Here is a 22,875-nt window from a genome sequence, read left to right as displayed (position 1 = left end):
AAAGTGTGTTTAATCACATCCTTTCTTTCTAAATTGCTCTGCTCTTTGAAAACTGTTCCTTGTATTGTTTAAAGAAAAAAACAAAGGTGTGCAGGGGATTATTATTGTTTAAAGTAAAGTTGTTGACTAAACTGAGTCCTTGCATAAGCTTGGGGAATTGTTGACTTTGCAAAAAGCTCGCGTAGCTGCTGAATTACAAATGTCAGAAGGGACTTTAATTCCCTTCAAGCTACCTCCAGACAAATAGACAAGAACTGACAAAGACCTTCACAAAAACCAACAGATCTCCCACATACATGGAAACAACAAACAAATCACAAACAACTCTTAAAAGCAGCCCAGTGGGATGACCAAGGCGAGGTTTGGTCATGAAAAAGAATCTTAATTATGCACCTGGCATTTAACTCAGATACAAGGAAGTACTTAGCACCTCTGCAGAGGGTCATGTGTAGTTCTTCTGCACTTATTCTGCACTGATTTATGGTAAAAGACTTAATTCAACTGCTGTCGTTTGGCAAATATATGTTTCTAATCAAGAATTAGGTCCTTAAGAATAATATGGTTTTGATGAGCATTCTCGTCTGCATGTGCTGTCTTACAGACATTCATTTCAAGCATGCAAATCAGGGGCAGATGGAATTAGCCACAAAGTATGTGGGGGATGAGAGATGTGTCGCTAGGGGTCGACGCCTTTTGTGGAACATAAGTCCCATTTATCCCAAATTAGGACGGGTGCGGCGCTGGTTCACTTTGATGTTCCTCTTGGCGGGGGCCTGGGTGGGGTGTGGAGGGGTGGGGGTGGGGGGGGGACAGGGCAGATTGCTGGAGCACAAACAGATGTTCAAGACTCATCCTTTGAGGTGGTGATGAAACGTTGCCTCAGCGAGAGTCTTTACATCCCACTGTCAGTCAGTTGACACAGAGACAAGGGCAGGGCTGCAGTTGCCACTCTAATGGATGCCATAGCAGCAGCAGCAGCAGATGAAGCCGTTTGACCTAAATCTGTGCAGAGCTGAAGGCTTCGATGTGTTGTTGAAACGAACAACTCTGTAAGGATTTGATGGATACAAATTATTTATTTGACACCACGCTTTTATAAAAGATGCTTCATCCAGCAACAGACATTTCAGTCAAAGTTGTGGGGTCATAATCTGAATGTGTTCAACTTTTACTTTTTGGTTTTAAAAAAATCATGTAACTATAGAAACCATTTTTCGCGCGTAAAGCTTCTCAGCCTTCACATTTCAACACATTTATAACATTTCTCAGGTTCTAATATTGACATGTTTTGAATGTTAAAATGTCTGCTGAATGTCCTCTTCTCTGCACCTCATCTAACGCTTGTACTTTGTTGTATTTGTCACAGGAATACGACGACGGCTACGGAACAGCTTACGATGACCAAGGATATGAATCATATGACAACAACTACAGTAATCAAGGACAAAAGTACGTCTGTTTTTATTCTTCAAATAACCTAAAACAAGCTCAGCAGTCTTTGGTAATATTTGCTTTTGACATCTTTGCAACAGTAGCCTTTTTCTGAGTGCAGCTGAACAACAACGCTGTTGTTAAATGTAGCCATCTTTGTACATTCACAATGGTGAAATATTACAGTGTCCCAAGTCGGTAAATTTACAGTGTGTTACACAAAGAGAGGCATGACATGAAGGGAAACAGTGAGAGCTCCAAATACACACAAACTCATAAACATGCTCACACACACAGAGCTGTTCTCCCCCACCGGCTCCGTGGATTCCACCTGACCCCTGTAGTGCTCCGTTACTACCTTTAGTTTGATGATGGGAGATCACTCAGCCCCCGTAACGTCTCTGTGACATTCACAGTAAACACAAGAGGTCACATTCAGTCTGAACAGAGCATAATTGTACGTTTTGCGCTCAGAACAGAGAAGAGACAGGAACATGCATTCTGACTTCCTGGCTACTGTGGCAAGAAGTCGCAACTGTCTCAGCTCCACTAAATAATGTTTTGATATCACCTGTACATAGAATAGTTATTGTGATGTACAAAGAACAGTGTTTAGCAAACCTGAACACAACTATCATCTGATTGTGCAGATTCCCTCGGTTATACTCACTAGTTTAACTTCTTTTAGCACCATGGTCCGGTCCTTTTTGGGCTCTCTGCTCTCATCAACCTCTTTACCTGAGCTGGAGGCAAAGAGTAAGACACAAGCTGTGGAACATAGACGAGCACAAAGCAGCCTGGGAGTTGTCTAAAGAATTCAGGGGACCACAACAAGAGCTAAATACAAAATAATATTAAACTGACATTTTTATGAAAAACAGAACAAAACCATATATTATCTGCATCTAACTGATGTGTAGAAGGTGAATGTCTGCTAACACATTTACAGTACCACAAGGTCGTACGTCGATGTTAACCCTCGATTTATGACAATATCAACCTGCCCTTTTTTTATACAACATCAACGATGTTTGTGTCTGACGTGACACATCGTTTTCGATCTAAACAAATGAAGTACTTCTGGTTTTGGTGCCTTTTACTTAAGCTAACCTTGTCAAACCGATTAGTTTGGTTAGGTTTTGAACAAGCTCTAGGTTTGCCGTTGCGCTGATTGGTCAGTGTTGGGGATACAAAAGATACTAAAACCTTCATTTCCAGTTTTCAAGTGTAATATTTTATTCATCCCCAGCTGCTCCTTACGTGGACTTTGTTGCTCTTTATATGACAATTTCCAAATTACCGCATGCTAATTATGTTAGCCCTTTAATAAATGATCATTTCCATTATGTGTTAGCATCAAGTTAACAAACTAAGATGAACATCAAGATTAAGGATAGCTTTAGCTATGTGTATCTAGTATACTTGCAGCTGAGTGTAAACATATGTCAGACTGATACATTCTCTTTTGAGTTATCATGTTTTCTTGGAGAGTTTATACTTGTCAGTAACCCAAAAACTCTAAACTTCAAATGTTAGAAGGTGTGTCTTCACATTTAAATCACACATTTACTGTATGAGCACCATTTGAAGGCAGCCAGTTTGCTGCCGTCTTGTCGTTTAGGCTACATTAAATGGAAGAGAATATGAGGTGAAATTGAGATTTTGGATTCAGAGCAGCTGGATTATGGTGCGTGAACTCTTAAGAGTCATCTCTGCTCATTTTCTGCCCCGTTTGAAACTCCTAAGAACACTTCCTCTTAATGAAAGTATTTTGTGAAGTGTGAAATGTTTTGACTGACCTTTAGGTTCCCCTCCAGGATTGATTTCAAAAGGTGAAACGTATCATAGAAGGTTACTTCCTGGAAACTATCAGTAAGGATTACAAGATTTACAAGCCTGTAAACATTGCAGGATCTCTTATTCAAGTCTTCTATTTGTTTTTATGTATCTCAAAAAAGAGTCGCAGTGATCACATTTCTTCAATCAATTGCTGCTCATTACATTAAACTATCTTAGTTTGAATCAGCACTTCAAATATCTTTCCAAAGATGCATTTAGCTCATTATGTTTCTCATGCCAGTGCATTAAAAAAAGAAGAATCCTAGGGGTATGTTGCTCTATTTAACAGAAGGTCCTGCACGGCTAAATGCAGAATATTGATTTCCTCATGTCCAGGGAGCTATCACACTCTTCAAGCAACACAAGGTCAAAGGCTTTCGCTTTGGTTTGCTGGTGTCCCACTGTATTCTGCCAGCACACAATGTGCAACATTTATGTATACCTGCCTGTCCTACTTCAAAGAAAGAGTGATTGTTCCCACATTTAGTGTGTCAAAAATTGTATTGTATTGGCAGCAGCTGGAAAGCGGAAGGGGAAAAAAACCATCATCATTCTGTCCCATGGCTTTTGTTAGCAGGGTGGTCGATGTTTTCTTTTGTTGAGGTGTCAGGATATATGTCACCCAGGCTTCATCCATCTTTTGTACTATCTCTTTTTTCGGTGGACTGGATTCTCCCCCCCCCACACACACACACACACACACACACACACACACACACACACTCCTCACCCTCTGTGGCACAGTGAGCAGTGTCTGGAGTGTAAGGTGGTTAGGTGTAGAAATGCATGCTGAGGTGGGGGAAAACAGGTCCGCCTCAGGAATCTGCAGCTATTTGTTTTAAAAGCAGCTTTGTGAATAATGGCGGCGGTGGTGGGTGGGAAGGCAAGGGGGGGGCAAAGACAAATGGAGTCCATCATGTAAAGGCTGGAGGCTGGCTTGACTCAAAGAGATTTTCATGTCTGTTATCAGGCGGGAGACAAAGCAACTAATAGGACCCAGACATCGAAGCCTACGCCTCCAGAGACAGCTGATTCACTTACCTCTCCTTGTGCGTCCAGTGTCCTGAATTTGCTTGAAAAGTTACTGTTACTGCAGGCTGACATTGTGCATGTGTACAACTGAGGCTTAAACCAGTATTCCCATGAAATGTTTAATGTTTGACAGAATGAATTTGGACATTTTTTGCATAAATGTGAGATCTGTGTCTATGTTCTTTCTTTGTCCTCTGTGAGAATACAGAGAGGGAACGGTGTGCCTTAATATACGAATAAAACAACACAGCTCCCCAGTAATCCATTTATTACCTTTTTTATTGTATTTTTTAAAACTGCAGTTAATCCTGCATCTTAACAGAGGCCTTCTAAGGCTTCTCGTCTACTGTCACATTCCTATTTAGCTCTGCGATGGACCAAGGTGCATTGTTTTCAACACAAGATTGGGGAAAGTCAGAGCAGGTCCCAGCTGGAGCAGGCCCTCAGGGAGAGAGTCTGGACGTGTGTGTGTGTGTGTGTGTGTGTGTGTGTGTGTGTGTGTGTGTGTGTGTGTGTGTGTGTGTGTGTGTGTGTGTGTGTGTGTGTGTGTGTGTGTGTGTGTGTGTGTGTGTGTGTGTGTGTGTGTGTGTGTGTGTGTGTGTGTGTGTGTGTGTGTGTGTGTGTGTGTGTGTGTGTGTGTGTGTGTGTGTGTGTGTGTGTGTGTGTGTGTGTGTGTGTGTGTGTCTGTGTGCGTGCGTGCGTGCGTGCGTGCGTGCGTGTGTGTGTGTGTGCGTGTGTGTGCGCGCGTGTGGGCATGCGGACAAGAAGTCTACTAACAATGTTTCTGGAAGCCTAAGGAGCTCCCAGTCACCATTCTGAGCTCTGACTGCATGGCAGGATTTCAGTTGCCGGAGGATAACAAGCAGAACAATTTACAGTCTCTCTGTCAGGGTATTACCCCGATGGCTTATGCTAGAAACAGGCGGGCCATTTGAGAACACAAAGGAAAGGAAGAGGATTGTTATAAAAGGCCTCTGCTCTTAAGAAGACTGTGATGCTGCATCAGTGGATTTGCTGATACCTAATTTAGATTTGAAAATATGTTTTCCATGACACTGAAATGCTTTAAGGTATAGATGTTGATCAGAGCGGGGTTTGTCAGTTAATCATAAATGTAACCTCGCACAATCCTAGATGATGTGATAATGTGATTGTTCATATTAAATAAGATAGATAAAGCAGTAAATGTATTTGCATCTTTATGTGACTTTGAACGTTTTTCACGGATGGAGTTGAAATAGACATCTTCGTTTGATAGCTTGATGCTTACAAATAATGGGAATTGACATTAACCTGCTAACAGAATTAGCCTCTCAACCGTCGTCATTTTCATTTAGGAAAATCTGTATGATTTAACAAAGTGCAGATATGGAGTTAGTTTGTTGGCATGTCTGTGTGCTACAGTTGGGTCTTTGGTCAAAGTTGGACAGTTGGTGTCTTGTGGGCTGAATGAATTTAGGTCCAGCTCAGCAGAGTGGGGAGGTGGAAAATGAAGTAGGACAAATATTTGCTTTTTCTGCATTTGGTTGGAAAACATACTTGAATCAATGATTTTTTTAATTATCATTTCTAAAGCTTTTAGTCAATACAATCAAAAGTCAAGGTGTAAATATTCCAAAAAGAACTTCACAAAAAGCAACAAAACAAGTGTTAGGGCAGGCAGACTGGTTTGATTTAAATACCAAATCTGACCCTATTTGTGCTAGAATAACTCGATGCAGATTAGAGAGTTAATATTAACTGCTTAATGGATTTACTTAAACAGCATATCAACTGTTTCCTCTCACATTAAATAATCATAAAATTATTTTAAGCTCAAGCACAATTGTTTTGAATTACGTCTTTTTGAAAAGTATTTTTGTATTTAGGAAAAAAAAGATTCAGACAACTTTATTAATCCCAGAAGAGCAATTCAGTTCTACGGTATACTGAGTGATTGGAAGAGGATGATAATCAGGAAACAAACAGTTACAGCAGTGTTAAGACAATTACATTCGCATTCACAGTTACAACAAGTCAAGAGACAGACAGGTCGCTGAATGAGAAGCAAAGCTAGAAATAAATAAATAGAAGGACAGCACTGTATCTGATAAGTAGATACATAAATAAATGGACCATACAGGTTACCTAGGTGTATAGAAGTAGTTTGGTCGTCAAGTCAACTATATTTATATAGCACATTTATAACAATATTGGTATTATGCATCGTTCAAAACTAGAAAGCTAATTCAATAGTAGAGTCCAACACACGGACACCCTCGCTTTCACTTGGACTGCCTTATAAAAAAATCAGTGCAAACTACATATAGTTGACATGTCACTAATAGCATAACTTTACATATACCTCCTTTAAAAGCTTGATTTTATTTTAAGTACATAGACTCTTTGTACTTTATGTTTTGGGCCAAGTTCAGTGATAAAATCATAATGTTCTCTGCTGGGTTTAAGTGGAACAAAATGTTGTACTTGTTACACTAACCACTGCCAAATGAGACGAGACATCCTGTGTAATTACACTGTACACAGTCTGTCACACAGAACAGCCAGAAATGAGTAATTTAGACATAATTCAATTTGAAAGGCAAATAAGGCACTCTCAATCTTCAGACATGAGACTTAAGCTTATAAATGTGTTTTTGGATACCCTGAAGACGTTTAGCGACATTCACGTGTTTCAGAAGAGGAGGAAGCTCTCAGCATGACAGCCACGGAAGTGATGGTCCGCCAGTTCCCAGATCACAGCCTCCCCTCACCGTGTTTATACAACACTGAGAACTGAGCCATCATCTTTTTTTTTTTTGGAGAGGCAGCAGAGAGCATCGCCTCAGAAGAGGTTTCTGAAGCTGCAGTGAAATCAAATGTTAAGGTCAAGGAGGTTAGAGAGCGCTGCATGTGTGGAGAGCCTCTTTAATTTTATTAGCAGAGAAGGTGACGTCTCTGTAGGGAAATGAGAGGGATGACAGCTGTGGCACAGCCCTGGCCGGACACTTGGGGAGGTCACAGTGAGGTCGTCTTTAGCAGCTCGAGTGTGATCAAAGCGTTATTTCATACTTGACACCTCGGAGACTGTTGGCTGCTGACACCTCACACCTATCCTCGCATCCTGTTTTGGTTTGGTATATCGCGGGCTGGATCCCAGAGGCTTGAGGGCACAAGGCGAGCTGTGTGACAGTGTTTTAAAGGGCAGACACATCCCTGAGGAACAACTGTAAATCTTAGTACAAGGGATGGATAAAGAGGGAAGAGTGGCTGGATTTCTATGTTTAAAGATGGAACTGTTTGCACTGGACTGCTGGAAAGATCCAAAAGATTACTGAAAAGAAGTCCCATATCACAAAAACCTGAAGTCTTAGTGTTGATCATTGAAGTATGAGGGGGCTATTTTGTAATTGTTACACTTTTACACACACAAAAAAAACCTAACATGTCTGTAGGGGTCGGTGTAGGAATATTTCATTGGGACGCTTCATAAGAAATAGCTCAAATACTAAAGAGAAAGGTACCAAACAATGTCAACTGTCCTGACAGTTTCGTCCATCGTAAACCTTCTACATTCCAACAGAGATCTCAAACCAACACACAGAGAGGATTTTAGGGGCTAACACTCTAAAACCAAATAGACAAAAGTGTTCAGCTTACTGCTATAAAAAAAAAAAACAGTGTTGCCATTTAGGAAACTATCAAGACTTGACTCCACACAATAAGACTCTTTAGACGCCGGTGGTATGCTAACTCAGATGTCATACTAAAACACAACTGCTGGACACTTCCAAAGGCTCCTCACATATTCAAAAAGATATTATCATTATCAGGGTTGTGTCACGTTGACCCACTTAGACTCATCTGTGACGTCTAGGAGCTTGGCGTGAACAACACGTTTTCCCAGACAACCGTGGAGATGTCAAGAAGAGCCGATGAGACTCTCTAAGCTGTCCTTGAAATCCAGACAAAACTGAACTGTATCAGGTCTGACTGACATCAGGAACATTAACATTACATATTTAATCAAGTAGTTACAGAAATTGCTACATACTGGGGTTGACTTTTTCCATCTTTAAAGTCTTAAAATGGCAGATTACTTTAGTGGTTTCCAAGGAGCTATGGTCCTATTTTAAACGTAATGACACATCTGATGATTCTCCAATGTTAATGGATATTTGGTGAAGATATGTATGATGATGTCCTATTGTGTGTTCCATTGTTTCCAGAACTTCTGGTATATGATTGAGTGCATTGTTTGTTTTGAATATTAATCATTATTTCCTGCGAATGTGTACCTCTTCTATGCACAATAACCAGTGCAGAGTCTCTTTAGGTCTCCAATACAGAATATGCATGTCGGTAGTCATCTGGCTTTCAGCAACAATCATGTTCAAAAGGCAGTTGAGACATTGGAATTATCCGCCTGCCTTTGTCAATGCTACTTCTTGGAGGTTTGCTTGTTTTGTTTGGGCCCTAAGGCAGATGACATCTATTTAGTACAAAAGGCATATCAACGTTGTGTCTTTCGACTCTTGGTACAGATTGGCTGTGTTAGCTGTCTGCCTCTGTAATGCCTGCGGTGCTTCCCAGATGCTGGGTACCGAGATGCTGTTTTCATGGTACACAGCTTGTCAAGATGAGTGACAGGCGCTGTGGTTGGAATTAGACCAACTGAGGGGAAGGAGGGCGGGATTAACATCACTCTCTCTCCCAGTCTCTTGACAAAGAGCTGCATTTTCAAGATGTAATGTCCCTTCAATGAGACATAACAAAACCCACCACAGATTTTTTTTTTTTTAAATGGTGGATTTAAAAAAAAGCCTGTGGACTGACTTGACTGGAAGAGAGAGTACATCCCCCGAAGCAGGATTTCATGTCTGTTCCAAAATAAGGGCAGCAAAGTGACATCATGGTCATTTCGAAACCAGAAAGAAGACTCATTTGTAAAGTTAAATCTCTGCCAAAGGCCATTTTGTCTGTCTTTGTGGCTCTCCAACAGGGGGTCAGCATTAGAGATAGCTCTGCAATCAACCACCATACTGAGCAATCACCAGTGTATCCATAAGGAGGGCTTCCATTTGAAATCACATGTTTTATTTCATACAAAATCCATAAAACGACAGAAAAGTAGGGCAGCCTTTTTTTGGCCATTTTCATTGCATTGTGTCCGTGGAGATCGCCACTAAGTCTTGTGTCACGGAAATAATTTGAAGTAAGTCATGATGAGTTAAAATGTGCAATACGAAGGAAGTAGGCGAGTAGAAGAAAAGCCGCTTCCCTCCACACCAGACTTTCATCGTATTACCTCTGCAGCCCCTTGTAATGCCCTACAAGATTCCTTCTAATCTATCACAGAGGACTAGAAGAGTAATGGCGATGTAAGAAAACAAAGTCCACGAGGGACGTGTAGTACATCATTCAGATTTAACACCGCCATCTGTTTCGCATGCCCAGGAAAGGCAACATCAGTGCTTAGGACAAAGTATTTACTGAGATGACAGATGCTCCAGAGAGGTAGGGTCTTTACCTGTGGAAAAGTAGGCCTGGAATCAGACGCCTGATGAAAGAGACACACTTATCTAATCGGAGGAGTGCTTTGCCTGCAGTGTCTGCAATTTAAACAGATAAGCTTATATATATATATATATATATAATTTTTGGCCTGTGAAGTTTGGGGAGACACAAACCAGCGGCCGCCTTCTGCTAATGAATGTCAAATCAAAAGCTGACCTATTTAGAAAGCCAGAGCTCCTTCACACCTACGACAGGGCAATAATCTCGAGTGAAATCTAAGCACCCCAGAGGCCTCATCTCCTGCTTGTGTTACAGCTGCCAGCTCTGGACTTCAGACAAGGCGAAGCTGTGATTTAGGATCAATGATGATGAGTGTAGAATGTATTAGGCAAAGAAGAGGCTTTTCAGCTTCAAGTTTCACATTTTTCCATCTATTTATTATACTCCTCTTCACTTTCTTCAACTTTACACGTTTTTATTTCTTATTCTGAAGGAACATGAAACATGCAATTTGAGCCAGTGATCAGCGATGAGCCTTCATGATTAATCTGTGTGATGTTACGTGTGTATGGAGAGAAAGTGTATGGAGCTCGTCTTATTTATGATTATGCAAAACAAAACACAGTCCAGTTTGCATGCAGATTTCTTTTTATAAGCTTACAATAACCCTTATAAAGAAGTACTTGCGGAGGATACTAAAAATGCATAATAATAACCTTATATTAGCATCTTAATGTCTGATTGTTGCATACTTGTTTGCAGTAGGGTTGCAGACCCCGATGTTTTTTTGTTTTCATAGCAGCACATCTAGCAAAGGATAAACACCCTGTGTCATACGCAGTGACATACAGAATACTCTTTTATATCATTCTCTGAAAGATGAGCCTTATTTATTTGCAGACTGAATGCAGCAGCTTGAAGTCAGGGAGTGATGATCATTATGATAGTGACAATTTGAAGAGGTGCAGATTTTGCATGTGTATACCACATGCATGTTGCATTTGAGCAATTCAGTTTCTTTCCTTATGTCCTGAACCAATGTATTGTATAGTTATGAATGATCTCGATTGTCCTGGCAATGAAAGTCTTTACAGAATAGAATACTAAAATAGTATTTTCAATTTCAAAGATTAGATTCAGGTGAATACTCTGCAGAGTGCTGATTGATGCGAAACCTGCAGCAGAACTTTCAACACGATAAGTAGAACTTCACAGGAAATCTTTGACCTTCAGGGTGCATCTCAAGACTCACCGGTCTCTGTAATTGAGGAGGGAAAGTAACTAAAGGGAGAAGTTTTGTAGCAATATTGATAAAATGTCACCTCAGAAATTAGAGGCGCCTAACAGCTTCTGTTGCAATCTTCTCCTTTGTGCAAAGAGCAGGTCTTCACAGGAAGCTTTCACCCAGGCAAACTGCTATTACTGGTCTGCTCTGCCTCAAGAAACTTCATAAACTGAGTTTTTTTTTTTTTTTTTTTTTTTAGATCTTGTGAGATAAACATAGTTAAAATAAATGAAGAGGAAAAAATGCTGGCAGCCTACTGCTTGTAAGCAAGCCTCTGAAACAGTGTTAGCCCTGCTGTGCAGCATCCAGCTTCACATTACCTGGATGTTTCAATTGTTGAATGTGACTTAAAAAAAAAAAAGCCAACAATTACCAGGTATTCAGCTCACTAGCCCATATTTCTGCAAGCACCTGTGAAGTGTGCCAAATAGATTTTCTCATATCGTAAAGAACGGTTTATTTAAAAGTGACCTCTCTGGAATACACACTGCGTTTTAGCATAATGTGAAACCTAATTATTTAGTATCCTGTCAACTCTTGTCTTGGGGTACACAACATGATGAGCCAAAACATGCATTCAGTTGTCTCTTGTCTCTCTGTTTCCCCCCCTCTTCTCCCCTCCTCCGTTTCTGTCAGCCAATGAGAGGTGTCGAGGATATTTCAGTGACTTGACATCTGTGGCAGATGCACGGTGGCACCTCTGCCGCGAGGGCTGACTGGAAACCTCCTGCTCGCAGCACCAGCAGCTGGCCTGGCTCCTCACAGGGAGACTTTATTAGCACGGGGGAAAAGCCTTGTTTGCTTCTGCTGGCTTGGCATTGTTTGCAGTTGAATTATGAAGTGTGTAAAATTTATGCTAAGCCTGACTTAAGGCACCAGCCTCTGTAGGGAGCTGTCTCACGTCTCATTGAGCCGCCACAGTCCCTTTAAAACGATTCCTCCCACTGTCCTCAGTTAGTCCTGTTGTCTTGTTCATCCTCACGAAGAAATTGTCACAGAACACATTACTACAGCCAATCAGTGTGTCATTTCACTGCTCTTAGGATGCATTTGCAGCTGCAGAGGAAGCTGCCAAAACAAGATCATTCTCCCACCATACAAAAAGGATATTACACAGCATTTTCTCACTTTACATTAATATTTAGCTGTGCAAAAACAGTACAGGTAGCTGTTTTACAGACTTTTATCCACACTAAACTACAGAGGAGATGATTACATCAATGTGTTTTTGACGTTGTTTGACCCGACTCTTAGGCTACAACAAAAATAGAAGTCAAAGACAATTAAGGTACACCAAAATACCTTTTAATTTTTTTCCCAAATGATCAAAGTATTGTGTGTCAAACAGTGCCGCGATGTTCACGCGGACTCTTAATTTTTTTGTGACTAATACAGAGCTTGTTGAATGAGCTAATTTACCAACATGAAAACACTTTGAAGTTTACATTAGAACCCATTTGATATGTCAATGTGGTATATGAGGAGAAAAAAAACTGATATTTTTACACCATTTACAGTTAATGTTGTAATATTGATATTGTATAGCAGTGGGTCTCTGAGGGTTTAATGCAGTTTTTTTGAAGCTGTGAAAGGTGTCGTCAAACCTACATTTACGTACGTTGTGTTCATGTGAATTGATGGAAAAAATCTTAGACAGGAGGAGAATCCAAACCTACAAGGATAAAAACAAATCCATATTACCTGTTCTTGCAAATAACAGAAATGGGAAGGTTTATTTCATTTTATTTTTTTTGTGTAATATTGTGAGAATTAACTAATTGGAGCCAATGATGAACACAAAGGAGGTCTAAAAAAATTACCCATTCTGCTTAGCAACTTATTTAGCATGCTGCAGCTTGAACAGCAGACTAGATAGCCATAGCTAAAGTACAGCAACGGTCTAATTTAGCTTCATAACCGGGCTTAATTGTAGCATTCAGCATGATGTTGAACTCCCTTTGCAGGATAGTAGATGGCTGTTTACATCTGTTGACTATCATAAAATCAGAGATTGCAAAACATGAAGAGGAATTTATATTGCAAAGTCTCCACAACTCTTAGCTTTTCAACAGATCTTGAAGCTATAATGGCCCTTCATGTAATGCTCCTCCAAGACTGCAGCACTTTTAATAAAGTGAAACACTGACATGCATCGTCTTTGAGTCAGGGAATTTGTTAAACCTAAAAAGACAATAATACAAATTGATGTGAAGAGGGATAATTACTTGCTCATCATGCAGCTTCTTTTCTTTTTTTTCTTTTTTTTTATGGAGTGGATATTGCTCAGTGAAAAGCAGACGTAATAGCAGACAGAATTAGTTGAAATTGATTTCCTGGAGTGCTGCAAACTGCGGTGTAATTTGATAGAGGAGCGGAGTGTCTCAACCTCTCTGACTCCAGTTTGGCTTTTAAAATCACACTACGAAAAATGCTACTCCATTACAGTTACTGGTGCAAAAAATGTAATCTGTTACTTGGTCTGTGGTGTGACATTACCGTCACCTCTTTGCCCTCAGCCGTCGGGGGGTGTTGATGCGGTGTGTTAGTTTTTAGATGGTGCCTTCAGCTCTCTAATCCTGCGAGCGGAGAGGTGCTGCTGTCGCTGACAGACTGACTGACAGGCAGGCTGAGAGGACCCAGCTGTGATGGCTGGTGTCGGCTCAGTGGCAGCCTTATGATGAATTGCCTCTCTTGAATGATAGCGCTGTTACGGAATGATACCGACGCAGGATTGTTCTGTCAGCATCTCACCTGCGACCGCAAATAAAGAAATAAGGGAGAAATGAACCGCTATGCAACTGCCCTCCCCATCTTTTTATTTTTCATTAAAGATGCCTCCTCTCATAGATCTCAATATGTAGTGATTTGGAACTGGAAGTTTGTGCAGTAATATGCCCAAGGAAATTTCCTTGTAAAACTAACAAATGCAGCCGAATCTTTGAGCGATTGAAAGCTGCCTCTAGTTTGTGTTTTATTTGTGTTATTTTCAGCTGAGTCTATGTGCAGAGCCACTTCCTATGTGTTTGTCTTTATTGCTACTGCATAAATTATATCCCACAGAATCATTTTAAATATCACTTTGATTTTCCGCGATAAAAAAGGAAGTGTTTCAATTCTTTGCTCATAACTTCATTTTATGTCCTGCATTTTGTGCTGTTTTTCTCTTATTTCATGCACATTCCAGTACTCATTTCACTTCTTCTCTCTGTTCACAGCTCAGACGACTACTACGAGTATGGACAGGGTGGGGAATCCTATGATTCTTATGGTGAGTTGCAGACCTCTCTTATTCACATGTATTCAACCTGTTTGTTCTGTCAATTCTCAGAGCAACAGTTTCTAGTTTTGATCACGCACTGCTGGACTTAATCCCATAGCCATAGCATCTGGCTAACAAGGTTTAAATTGATTTAATCAGAGCTGTCATCCTTTGGTTTTATTTAGGATTTCTGAGAGACAATGACACTGAAAACCCTAACCAGTCATCTTTTTATGCATCAGTAACTCTCATTCCTCTTGTTATTATGCAATGTGTATTGTGTATATGAATCAACGACAGGATATTATCTTAGTAAAACAAATCTCAAGAGTAATCTTAATTTATCCATTACTCCATTAAATTAGGCTATATAAATTCTACCTCCAGGGGATCTCAATCCAAACAAAAAGATTTTGTGGATTCCTGGGAATCATGGGAGTGATTCTTAAAGGCCTTAGAAACTGAAGATTGTATGCATTTTAAGCCTTTATAAATACCCACTGAGTACTTACCGATATGAAAATTACCGATAGGGAAACTATCTTCTTTGACATTTACGACCCTATTTAAATGATCTAAAGCGCTTACCTTATAAGCTCTCTACTTTTCCTAGTTAAGCTTCACACAGCCTGGGTGGTAAGTGAGTGCGGACAGCAGCAGTGGCTTGATTATGCAAAGGTGTGTTTTGGGAGTAACATGATTTAAAACAAACAGTGTCAGCTCTTACATGCCATAAGAGTCAGGTGTGCCTACAGGCAGGCGCAGATTTCAGTATTTATTCATGAATGGTCCAGGCTCTGACCGGCTCATGTATCTTCTCTCTTTCCATTGTGCCCGTAACTCGCAGAATACCCACAGGTCACTGTGTGACTAACTTCATTAATTAGTAAAATATCCAGACACCCTGGCACGGTCAGACAGGATTAAAAGTTGACTTAGCATTCCATGTGTTAAATATCACAGAATGCTGTTATTTGCTTATTATTATTGCTGCTGCTGCTTTTGCTTTATGCACACGTATGCTCTCCGTTGTGTGCATAAAAGCCGAAGTGTTTAAAGAGTGTGTAATACAGAAAGAGCACAGTCTGTGTAGGGCATGAGTCTTTTTAATGCCCATGTTGATGTGCTCTTCTCAAATACAGAAAAGTACTGAAGCGTGAACTTTAGACCAACTATAGTCTATGAGGCAGTCGCTTATTATTACATAGGTCTATACAAAGTTGGTGTTGGAAAGAGTCTACTGAATCAGGTGGAAAATACAAATGAAACTATGCTGTACTCTAAAAGCTCTGGATGTACAACAGTTGTGTTGTGTCATCTTAGCTTAGCTTAGATTATAAAAAAGTATTCAATGCTCTCATTAAAACTTGTGTTCATATGCTCGGCATTAGCGAGACCTCAAACTTGCAGTAAAACTCAAGCAGTTACGGTCATCTTATTAAACTCGTTCTTGTTATGCCTTGCTCCTGGAATAAGGTAAACATACCTTTTTAATGTTTAATTCCACTTTAAATGAGTGGTGTCTGGTGCATAGACAGTTTAACATGTCTGGAAAGAGAAGTGAATAGCTCCATTTACCAGAGTTCAGTCAAAGTTGAAACCACTGACAATACAGTGTCAGCTTCTGACAGGCGAAAGAAAAAAATGGGCCAAGGTCATACTTGCTGCAGAGTGCACTCCAATGATAGTTCTAGGCAGCATACAGTACAGCACAGCCAACAATGGTGCTATTCAGTGTTATTGCTTTCTTATTTAAAGTGAACCATGGAATTATCTACAGATATGGAATCTATTAATCTAAATAATGAAAACTTCTTATAAATTGCAATTAATATGGAAATATAAGAATAGCAAAACATTTGTGCTAATAAGGAGAGTTATGATGAGTACTGAGTTCTGAAATTAAACCAAATGTCAGCACATATAGCCTTGCTCCGCCAATTAAAAATCTGCTCAACCACTTCAGAGACTCCATGAATGAGCCTACCATCAAAACATGTTAAGCCTTGCTAACCGCATCGTCTCTGACCCTAACTAGAGCCCTGAACAGTTGATATACTACCATGGAACCTGAAATACACAGTCCAGAGTTTTAATAAGGTCAGGACTGAAGCTCTCTTTTGTTCACAAGTCTCTCCTAAAGTTAATTTTAAAGAGCTGAAACCCAGATGAAAACGTGTTGAAGGCCTCGAAATACGTGTATGCTGTTTGAATGTTGAGTCAGATGTTTGTATGTATTATCTCTATGACATTTCTGTTTTCAATGTAGATGTGATTCAAGCCAAATTGCGAACTTTGTCCAAATGTAAATCAAACATTTAATCATAAATCAATCAACAACAAATCAATTAATCAGTTTATCAATCATTTCACCAACCAACCAATCACAACCCCACTGCTGAATTGCTCAAAGCTGATCAACCTGCATTTATTGAGTTTAGCCTTTAAGTGAACAAAAAAATGTTTCACGATTATGAACGTGCATGTGTGTGCATTGTTTCCCTGCTGCAGGGTTGGAAAACATCATTCAGAAATGATGAAGTTAATTTATTATGATTTTTTTTTTGTATAAATATATTCAATGTTCAATTAACTCATATCGATCTCAATCGATGCATCAAATAAAAGTGATAGAGAGAGTTATGTTGCTTTATTTGTCATGTCCGGAGCTGGTGTGAAGTTGACATATTTTTTTACACAAAAGACATACATGAATAAAAAGAAACATATTCTACTGGCCTGCATAACAAGGATAAAACATACTGTATATTAAGCCTGTGTATTTCATGCTTTAAAAATGGGTAAATATTTTTTCAAGCGAAAGCTGTGAAAAACTTCAGCAAACTTTCCGGTACATGTGACAGAAGTAAGAACCTTCGATTCATTAGTGTGCAGCGTTCCTGCACATTTCCACATGAAATAAAAAGCGCTGCCACATGGGTCACGCAGCCGAAAGGCGACAGTTCAAAGGAAAACAGATAAACAGCGTTGATGTGAATCCTTGTTCTCGAAACACAAGGTAACCTTGGTCTGTTTCTTCAAAGTGTCTGTCAGTGAAAGGGTGACAGGTTTAATTAAGGAGTATTGGCTATGTGCTGCCAACAGAGAGCCTGTACATAGAAAAAAACAAGAACCCTTTGTGAGACTCAGCTCAAGGGAACTCTCAGTGTTGGCTGAAGATCAGACAAAGGGTGCCATCGATACTGGCACTTTCACATTGACAGTACCAGGAGGTACACAAGGGCTGATTTGGGCTAATGGTAATTGTGACCTTTTTGCTGGGAGACACTAAACAGGTTCTTTTCAAGTAGCTATTTGATCCTTTCATTCAATTATCTGTGATGCATCCTTCCAGGTGAAAGTCAAGTGTCTTAGTGTGAACCACTGTTTGATTCGCAACATGAAAAAGGCGCTTTTGTTATGAGATGAGTTTTATTGATGCCTCACATTCACAGTGCTCAATACAGTATTTGCTAAATAGGCTCAAGCTGTTTTCTCATATGCAGGCCTGAAATTTCTAGAAGATTTCAGGACAGCCTGATTTGCTTATTGTCATACTGTGTGTCTCCACCAGCTTGCTTGAACTCGTCCCTGTCTGAGAGCAGTGGGGGGGGGGGGTGGTACTATTATGACAGTGTTTTTATTCTTAATCAACTCTTCATGTAATTGAAGTGGGTGATGAGTATGAAGCAGCTTCATTTCATGCACCATTCATGTGCTATAAATATCCCCTCCTTCCTGTTGCTTAGTAGTGTTTTTTTCTAAATATTCCCTGCTGTGTTCTTACATCCACTTCCCCAGACTTCCTGCGGAAATGTTTAGAGGACGGGCAGAATTTTTTTTTTTAAAAAGTTAATTTGAAAAATGTAGACAAACAGAAAACCCTGAAAAATTCTGAAGTTTTGTGCATGTGTGAAAACACCAATTCATGGGTTTCTATAAATCCATCCAGTATCTATACCTTTTATCATTTGATGTTGAAGGAGGCTACATCCAAGCAGCTTTCATTGGGCAAAAGGGGGGGGGGGACTGGAGTGTAAAGTTGCTATTAAATGAATGAATTAATGGTTTTGACCACATTTGTATTCAATCCCTTCCTCCTGTGTATTTTCCTTGTCTTCTAAACCAGGTGTGGAAGAGTGGGCAAATAATCGCGGCAAGGCACCATCAGCACGAACAGCCAAGGGAGTGTACAGAGATCAGCCATACACCAGATATTGAACTGTTTGTACAACCAACACCAGAGTCCTCATGGCTGTTTCAACCCAAGTAATGGATTTTTTATGGACATTCCCACCTTTTTAGAATTGAGAACTAAAATAAGAGAAAAGAAACGGCGAGCAATTGAGATAAGTCAAACGTTGTTTTCAAAAATGTTACTCCCTTATTATATTAAAAAAAACATACTCTCACTGGGTAAAAACATGTAAAGCAATTGAAGTAATCTATCCCTTCCTCTATTACAAATCAACTGGATGTTGAGATGAAGACTGATTCCATAGTACATTAAGTTTCTCTCTCAGCTATGTGATTGTGAAGAATGACATTGTATCAAGCTCTTTTACTCAGTCAGGACTTGGTCGAAGCTGCTGTCGATACAGTGTTTCTACACAGCTGTCAGTACGACTTAATTTATAACCCTCTATTCTTCAGACCTTGATCTGCGTGGTTGATCACTTAAAAATGTAGTAGCTTAGCTCTAGGAAAGTGCAGTACTGTAGATATTTCTTTTCTGAGGGGTTATGGGTGCAATTGTGTCCCTTTGTAAATGAAACATTTACAACTGAAAAAAATGAGATGAGTCAAAATGTTAACATATTGTTTTGCTGTTTCCTCCTTTTTGTAAAATAATAGTTTGTTAGTGTTAAAGGGCTTATAAAAGCATGGTGTGCCACTGTGGATATTGTCAGCTGTTTTATTCTGAAGTTTAAAAAAAAAAAAAAACACATGTAGTTGTGATCATCATAATGCCCCCCGAAACATCCACTTAAAAACATCTATAAATAACCGCTCAGACTTTATGTATACCCAACAAAACCAGAGCTGCGTAACAGTCGAGAAGCTTTTTCTGTTCATTTATTTTGTGATTCCTTTAAAGATGCTTTAAATCAGTAATTTTGATTTTAGTGCGAGACACATTTTGACTTTGTTTGCATCATAATCCATTTGAAGGTCCTACATCACACGCTGGTGAACTAGTCATCATACCCATATAGAGATTTGTTCAACCATATTGATTTTGAGCTTATGTAAGCCCTTTAATATTTTTCTTCTTTGTTGATGCTGAATAAACATTTTGAAAGAAAACACTTGTGTTGCAAGAGAATAATTATGGACTTTTAAAAAAGCTTTATAATTTAAACTAACAAACCCAAACGATAAAGGCTTCTCATATTTACTACAAGACAGGAGCATTAAATCAATCGAAACCCCCTCCTCCGAAGAAAGCCCCCAAAAAGGACAACATTTACAGTGTGTTTGAATAAAAATCCAAATTTGTATCAGACAGTATTACCTACAACTTCAGGCTATGTTTGACTTTGTAATTGACCTTTGTAATCTGATAAGAATGCTTCCTTATTTGTATTTGAACACCATGTGATGAATTTGTTGAAAATCTCCCCGACTGAGATTTAAAAGGATTTAGCGATAACAACATCACCACTCTTGAAACGGGCTCCACTCTGTTTGTTCGTATAATTCGATGTGAGGCGGACGCTGATCACGTCAGGCATCATCAGTAAACACACATTAACTCTCCCAAGTGTTTACCCCAACAGAAACAGCGTGTAGCGCTGCATGAAAGCCTCCTTGACCTCTAGGACGTGTTCACATCGGTATGGGCATTGGGGCGGGTTGGGGTGGGGGTGGTTTTTTGCTCTCTCTTCTTGTTTTGCTCTTTCTGCTCTCCTCCGGTCATGTGACCCTCTCCCAGTCGTTTAAAGAGCCTGCCTTTGCCCCATCCATTAAAGAGACTCTAAATGACCCTCAGCTGACCTCCGCAGAGAGAGGATGGCAGTAGCTGTTTAAAAAGACCTCCATCCCACAAGGTAAACAACCTGACCCAGTTTAACCTCTCCCCTAACATAGATTAACATAAAACCTCTCTAAACTTAAATGTAATATGTATTCCTGTCTCTGTTTAGTGCGTAATCTAGCCACAAAGCTGGGAATAATTAGATATCTGTAACAACAAGTGTAAACAAGTATGATAAATAGCAGTAATATTCTAACAAACTGTGTAGTGAAATAACTGTATCCTAAGACTTTGATAAACCTATCCTCTGTAATAATAAGTCAACCATAAAATACGATATCTGTGCGATGTTTTCATGATATGACCTGTATACTATGTTCATGTTGTAAACTTGCATGGTCACGGTGGTCTTTATATTCCTTTGCAGGTGGATGACCCGGCTGTACAAGGCCATCCATACAAGTATCCCGATGGTGCTAAAGGTATGTTGTTCTATGAACATTGCATTAGAGGTTAAAGGTGATTTTTTTTTCCTTTTAATATTTAAACTCTCAGGAAAGTGTGGGGTCAAAAAACAGTCAAATATATAGAAGCACAGCCAATAGGGACCTTAAGGGATTCTTTAAGAGCATCCAAGTTGTTTGCAGAAAAATGGTCAAGTGCTGGATTTTAAAGTTCTTTGTGATGTTCAAAGACGCATGCTATATGTCATACTTTGTGTTTTTGAATGCGACAAATATCTCAGATCAGGGTGAAATAAGGGTCAACAAATGGGCGAAGGCTGGGCGTGGGGCTAGCAACTCCACCCCGTAAAACCCAAACAGCTACAGAAACAGCAAGCTGTCGGACGGGACCATTGAGGGAGGTTTCCTAATGTCATTGCAAAATTTGCACATTTTGGCACATTTGGGCTGTTGCTTGGTCTGTGACCCCAAGTAGTATCCTGGCTTGCCTGTTAATAAGCAGCGCCTCTAAAAAGAGCACAGATGTAGGGTCGAGCCTGGAAATGTACTGTAAGTCTGTACTGTAAGTACAACAAGCAATTCGACCTGAATAATCTGAAAACTCACATGTAGACAGTGAAAGGGAAGCAACCACAGGTGTAATGTTGTCACTTCTCTTTCTATGCATTAAAAGCCCTGACGCAGCATTCTAAATTGATTGCAGTCTTTGGACGCTACGCTTGCTGATGCTGTAATAAAAGGCACTACCGTTTCCGAGTGGCGAAAAAGTAAATGCATGGTTAACCTTTAATAAGTCACCAGGAAGAAAGGAAGGAGCTGATGTGGAAAAATCGTCTCAGTTGACGAAAGAAGGACTTCAAATAAAAAAAAGTTTTTTTTACATACTGTATAGACAAAACATGAATGTGTATATGACTGATTTTGTCCGTGTAAACATGATCACATGAGTTAATGGAAAGGGTCAAAATATTTTGAATGACGTTATTTAATCACAGTAGCCCTTTAAAAATGGTCTGTAACAAAACAGGCACAACGTCAGTCAACTATCAGTAATCAGACTATTTATTCATTTATGAAAGTATTTAACAAATGATCATGAATTAAAAGCACTTTTATAACTGTTAGGCTGAGGGGTAGGTTCAAGACCGAGACCGTCTGCGTCCCAAGGGTCAGAAGAAGTCAAATTAAATCCCCACCACATAAAGGTTTGACCCTCTGTGAAATCTCAAATGATGGTGTGGCCTGTTTCGGTGTTTAGTTTAAAAAACCAAAGCAAGTACAAAATGCAATATTCCGCAGAGGACACAGTGTTATCATGACATATCAAATATTAATGTGACTTTGAGGAAAGTTGATGCTCTCTTGACGGATGTTTAATGTGAAAATATTTTTTGAAGCTTGAGAAAAATCCTTTAGAAATTGACCCTCAGTTCTCCGAACATGACCTTCCACACACCTACTTAAAAGGGGACTCCAGTCTGGAGCATTTTGTGTCATCTGAGCCGGTCCTTGTAGCCCTAGTTTGAAATGATGTTATGTGCTTATACAAAGTAAAGGAACGTAATGCCTGACTGACTATCACAATGTGATAAGTGGACGTACCCTAAATGTCCTTCTGTGCTTTTCATTTCCTTTTTCTAAAACTTACATTGTTCCTCTTTCTCTCTTCTTTCCTCTCCTAATAGACTTGACAAAACCCACACAGGAGCTTCCCTCCAAACATTCAAGCCCACACAATGTCAAACCAAATCCAGAAAAAGGCCGTCCAACCTGACAAAGGAGCCGCCCGGTGGCCAAATCTCCGACTCAAATTTTCCACAGCCTGAACTGAGGTGAAACCTTCAGGGGACAAAAATGGAATGACCTGTGGAGATACAAAAAAAAAAGAGGTTGGGGGGGGGGGGGGATATAATGCATGTATCACACATCGCCATTCTCTGGAGTGAGGAGGTGGGAGAGGAAACGGGCCTGTAAGGCAAATGGAGTTCCACATCCTCGGGGACAATCTGTCGGAGAATATTTTCTTCAGAGCTTCATTGGTTCTGTATACATTTGACATACACACAGGAGTGCTCTGAACTGACTGTGAACC

The 22,875-nt window shown here is 39.9% G+C and overlaps 1 protein-coding gene across 2 annotated transcripts in view; it reads left to right on the top strand.

Moving 5' to 3' along the window:
* khdrbs3 (KH domain containing, RNA binding, signal transduction associated 3) overlaps window positions 1-20,801 on the top strand; it is a 116,174-nt gene extending 95,373 nt beyond the window's left edge. The window contains exons 7-10 of one of the 2 annotated variants that reach the window (XM_079368139.1): window positions 1,367-1,449; window positions 14,299-14,351; window positions 18,472-18,611; window positions 20,747-20,801. In XM_079368139.1, coding sequence (XP_079224265.1) covers window positions 1,367-1,449; window positions 14,299-14,351; window positions 18,472-18,563 — 228 coding nt within the window. In that variant the 3' untranslated portion in view covers window positions 18,564-18,611; window positions 20,747-20,801. Of the gene's footprint in view, window positions 1-1,366; window positions 1,450-14,298; window positions 14,352-18,471; window positions 19,242-20,746 lie in introns of those variants that run through there. The other variant, XM_079368138.1, reaches the window with a different exon arrangement.
* Window positions 20,802-22,875: the final 2,074 nt, after the last annotated feature.

This window comes from Symphodus melops, assembly GCF_947650265.1.
Source record: "Symphodus melops genome assembly, chromosome: 18".
Taxonomy (NCBI): domain Eukaryota; kingdom Metazoa; phylum Chordata; class Actinopteri; order Labriformes; family Labridae; genus Symphodus; species Symphodus melops.
The sequence above is the reverse complement of the archived record's forward strand: the minus strand, read 5'-3'. Positions and strand labels throughout refer to the sequence as shown.